This window comes from Myxine glutinosa, chromosome 1 (assembly GCF_964187855.1).
Source record: "Myxine glutinosa chromosome 1, kmMyxGlut1.1, whole genome shotgun sequence".
In the NCBI taxonomy this organism is placed as follows: domain Eukaryota; kingdom Metazoa; phylum Chordata; class Myxini; order Myxiniformes; family Myxinidae; genus Myxine; species Myxine glutinosa.
The window spans coordinates 394,945,380-394,950,004 of NC_136261.1; the positions used below are offsets into that span (position 1 = coordinate 394,945,380).

Below are 4,625 nucleotides of genomic sequence, written 5' to 3' on the forward strand. Positions count from 1 at the left end.
CTTTCAGAGCACTTTTATGCGAGCACTCCAGAGTGGGTTGCACGATGGAAGTTCAAGCTTCGTATGGAAATAAAATCCTTGTCACATCCTTGTCACCATTTGTAAGGATGGTCTCGTTGGTTGTTATCTCCATAGGCAGATTTTAGGAGGTGGTAGGCAGGTCTCCCAGAACTCAAAATCTCCACCTCCTTTTCCGGTAAAGGACTATTATTCAAGAACCAGTTTGTGAAACATAATTCTCATAGCTTTGGTCCAAGGGCTATTTTTAGAATCCTCACTGAAGCTCTGACAGCCTCCACCTGTAGATTTTTTGTCCTGATATTTCCTGCCAGGGACATATTCCTTTTTAAGTGCTCAGTTAGAGTTTTCTTGATCATCCGGATTCCCAGTTGCTCCGATGATCACAGCTACAATTTCAAGTTTCTTCAATTTCGAAACCCTCTTAACCTCATTTGTCATGCCCTGGTATTTCAATTTTTCAGCTCTCCTGTTTGGACCTTCATATGCATTGTCAAATCGCCTTTTTGAGAGAAGCTTTTATCACATATCGGGCATTTGTAAGGTCGCTCTCCTGTATGGATCTTCAAATGTAATTTCAATTTGCCTTTTTGAGAGAAACCTTTATCACATATCGAGCATTTATGAGGATGCTGTCCTGTATGAATCATCATATGTAATTTCATACTGCTGCGATGAGGGAAATCTTTAACACATATCGAGCATTTGTGGGGTCGCTCTCCTGTATGGATCCTCATATGTGATTTCAAACTGCCTTTTAGAGAGAAACCTTTATCACATATCGAGCATTTGTGAGGTCGCTCTCCTGTATGGATCCTCATATGTAATGTCAAATCGCCTTTTCGAGAGAAACCTTTATCACATATCGAACATTTGTGAGGACGCTCTCCTGTATGGATCATCATATGTATTTTCAATGTGCTTTTCATCAAGAAACCTTTATCACATATTGAGCATTTATGAGGATGCTGTCCTGTATGAATCATCATATGTAATTTCATACTGCTGCGATGAGGGAAATCTTTAACACATATCGAGCATTTGTGGGGTCGCTCTCCTGTATGGATCCTCATATGTGATTTCAAACTGCCTTTTAGAGAGAAACCTTTATCACATATCGAGCATTTGTGAGGTCGCTCTCCTGTATGGATCCTCATATGTAATTTCAATTTGGCTTTTTCAGAGAAACCTTTATCACATATCGAGCATTCATGAGGATACTCTCCTGTATGGATCCTCATATGTAATTTCAATTTGCCTTTTTCAGAGAAACCTTTATCACATATTGAGCATTTGTGTGGTCGCTCTCCTGTGTGGATGTTCATATGCCTTTTCAATTCACCTTTTTGAGAGAAATCTTTATCACATATCGAGCATTTGTAAGGTCGCTCTCCTGTATGGATCCTCATATGTAAATTCAATTTGCCTTTTTGAGAGAAACCTTTGTCACATATCGAGCATTTGTGGGGTCGCTCTCCTGTATGGATCCTCATATGTAATTTCAATTTGCCTTTTTCAGAGAAACCTTTATCACATATTGAGCATTTGTGTGGTCGCTCTCCTGTGTGGATGTTCATATGCCTTTTCAATTCGCCTTTTTGAGAGAAATCTTTATCACATATCGAGCATTTGTAAGGTCGCTCTCCTGCATGGACCATCATATGTAATTTCAATTGGCCTTTTTGAGAGAAACCTTTATCACATATGGAGCATTTGTTGGGTCGCTCTCCTGTGTGGATCTTCACATGTAATTTCAAACTGCCTTTTTGAGAGAAATCTTTATCACATATCGAGCATTTGTAAGGTCGCTCTCCTGTATGGATCCTCATATGTAATTTCAAACTGACTTTTTGAGAGAAATCTTTATCACATATCGAGCATTTGTAAGGTCGCTCTCCTGCATGGACCATCATATGTAATTTCAATTTGCCTTTTTGAGAGAAACCTTTATCACATATGGAGCATTTGTTGGGTCGCTCTCCTGTGTGGACCTTCACATGTAATTTCAAACTGACTTTTCGAGAGAAATCTTTATCACATATCGAGCATTTGTAAGGTCGCTCTCCTGTATGGATCCTCATATGTAATTTCAAACTGACTTTTCGAGAGAAATCTTTATCGCATATCGAGCATTTGTGGGGTCGCACTCCTGTATGTACCATCATGTGTATTTTGAGGTAAACTGTTGAAGCAAAATCCATTCTGCACACATTACACTTATAACGTTTTTGCCTTTCTACAACGTTTTTCTGTTTGTTTAATTTAATATTAATCTTGGTGTTGCGAGGCCCAGACATGGACTTGTATTTCATCGAAAGCGAGTCTTGATTTTGTGATTGTTTCTTCAAAAAAGGCTTCTTCATCACTGTCAAGCTGTGAATGTACCTTATTTGTCCCATATTACTTCTGGATTGTTCCACTGAAACAAAGAACAACATTTTTTTGTGTCAAAATCAAAATGTGAAATATTTAACACATTTCCAAAAAATAGATATTTTCTCAACACAAATATTTCCACTCACCTGTTTCAACACACGAAGCACTTCCGTTTGTCATGTGAATATCATCTGAACCTTCCTTTGCAGAAGCAAATCTTGAATCTTCTGTGACAGATGAATCATTATTGTGTTGTCTGCCTTCCACCTTTACAGGATAGATATCACCTGTGTACAAATCAGCGTCAGTCTTTTGCAGGGAAATGAGATTGAGAACAATCTCGAGAGTCCATAGAACATGTTACGCCATGGAATGGATACACTCAACCCCTTTATTCCGACCCCGTTTGATCCGGAAATCTCACGATCCGACCAAAACATCCTGGGAAGATATTTCCGCCATTCACTTTATCCCTCTCATCCAGAAATCGCACTATCCGACTCGGGCAGGGGAAATGCATTACAAAACCATCAAAACACGTAAAATGGTCTCTATAATCCGATAAACAACACAGTCAATTAGCCTTCACCAGGCACCATGATCTGATTGCCTAATCAGCAATGCACCGGTGTGGAGGCATGCAAACACTAGTGGTGGTTCGGAATAATATATTTACCGAGACGGTAAGTCATTAGCAACTGGGCTGAGATGGACTCCTAACCAAAATAAACTGTCATCGTTTGATCTCACAAAACACCATTTTTGTCAAGTTTATGATCAAAGGTCCATCAGGGATTGCAGTGGTAACAGTGCAACAGCTCAAGGCCACTCATAGTTAACATATGCAAATATGCTGGATCACAATGATACAGTGGAGCAATCGATGTTCTTCAGCAATTAATGACCAACGTGAAACCATCTAACGGGCAGTGAGATGGGGTAATTTCTCTATTCCTGTGTATAAACGGGAGGGAATTCTGTCCCTTCATCATTCCAACTTTGCAAACAGACAAAATGTCACGACCGCCGACGAAAAGAGCCAGACTTGAAATCACTGCAGGAAGGAAGAAGGAACTCTGCTTGTACAAGCAAGCCCAACCAAAGGCTACACAGGAAGACATCTGAAGCCACTTTTCATTGGAGTGGGGAATCACCATTGGAAGGTCACCTGTCTCGACATCCTGAAACAGAAAGACAAGTGGCTGTCTCTGTCAGAGTCCACAAGTCAGTCGACAACGAGCAGAGCGTGTAAAGAGCCCAGAGTTGGAAGCTGCCCTCCTCAAGTGGTTTAATGACGTTGGATCAAGAGACCTACAAGTCAACGAAGAGATGATCATGGAGAAGGCAAAGAAATTTGGGGAAGAGTTTGCCGTTGACAATTTTTCCTACTCGAGTGGATGGTGTGGAAGTCTTTCAGTACTTCTGTATGATTGCTGATCTGAATATGTCCCTCTAAGTGAGTTTTCACTTACATCCAAATTGCTTGAGTCTAAAACTCTGACAATAGCAAGACATTACAATTATTAATGTGCTAATGCTAATAATAATGAAGATGAGCCTTGTGAAAATTATATAATCGTTAGAACTATTAAATAAAATGGTGCTGGAGCTTAGAACAGACAGAAGCTCGTGTGGTGACCTTTTTTTATCTGTTCTAAGCAGTTTGCTGGCCAAAGTGCAAACTCCGTCCTCTTATCTCAGACTTCCACATTCTTCAAGCTCCAACCTGTGAAATGTCTGGACTGCGGCATCTACTTGTCTGGGTTACAATGACCTATGATCACCTTAAAATACCCATCTGCTTCTCTTCACTATCATCAAAGAACCCACATGACAAAATAGTCGGAAGAACTCTCCAAGTGCAAAAAGAACCTGTGTGGACGTCCAGAGTGTCTTGTTGAAATGTACGTGGTGTAATTGTAGTTTGTACTTGCAAGTGTTCTATTGAAATTGCCTGCAAGAATGTGGTATTCTCTGTCTCAGTACATCTGACTAGAGTGGAGATATTACAGCGTAAACAATGGTTAGATCGTTTCAAGAAACACTGTGGCATATCAAAACACATCATAGATGACGATTCTGCGAGAGTGAACACAAACGACGTCGACAAGGGGAAACAGGACCTGAGATGAATCCTTTCCAAGTACGATCTGAAGGACGTCTACAATATGGACGAGACTGGTCTGTTCTCTCGGCTGAAACCAGATGTGTGTAAATAAAAATATTACAAG

General features: G+C 40.3%; 1 protein-coding gene across 1 annotated transcript; it reads right to left on the reverse strand.

Moving 5' to 3' along the window:
* Positions 1-354: 354 nt before the first annotated feature.
* On the reverse strand, positions 355-2,574 carry LOC137419512 (uncharacterized). Its single transcript, XM_078785071.1, has 5 exons — positions 2,541-2,574; positions 1,712-2,437; positions 1,361-1,663; positions 620-1,192; positions 355-497 (listed from the first exon to the last, which is right to left on the reverse strand). The coding sequence occupies exons 1-5, from the start codon at positions 2,572-2,574 to the stop codon at positions 355-357; spliced, it is 1,779 nt and encodes a 592-aa protein (XP_078641197.1).
* Between the last annotated feature and the right edge of the window lie 2,051 nt (positions 2,575-4,625).

What these genes read in the sequence shown, in the direction of transcription:
- LOC137419512 (XM_078785071.1), bottom strand. Translation starts at nt 2,574, where the DNA reads ATGACAAACGGAAGTGCTTCGTGTGTTGAAACAG. An exon ending in TGCTTCGTGTGTTGAAACAG is followed by an intron (nt 2,438 to 2,540) that starts GTGAGTGGAAAT and finishes TCTTTGTTTCAG; the next exon opens with TGGAACAATCCAGAAGTAAT. An exon ending in TAAAGATTTCTCTCAAAAAG is followed by an intron (nt 1,193 to 1,360) that starts GTGAATTGAAAA and finishes TCTCTGAAAAAG; the next exon opens with CCAAATTGAAATTACATATG.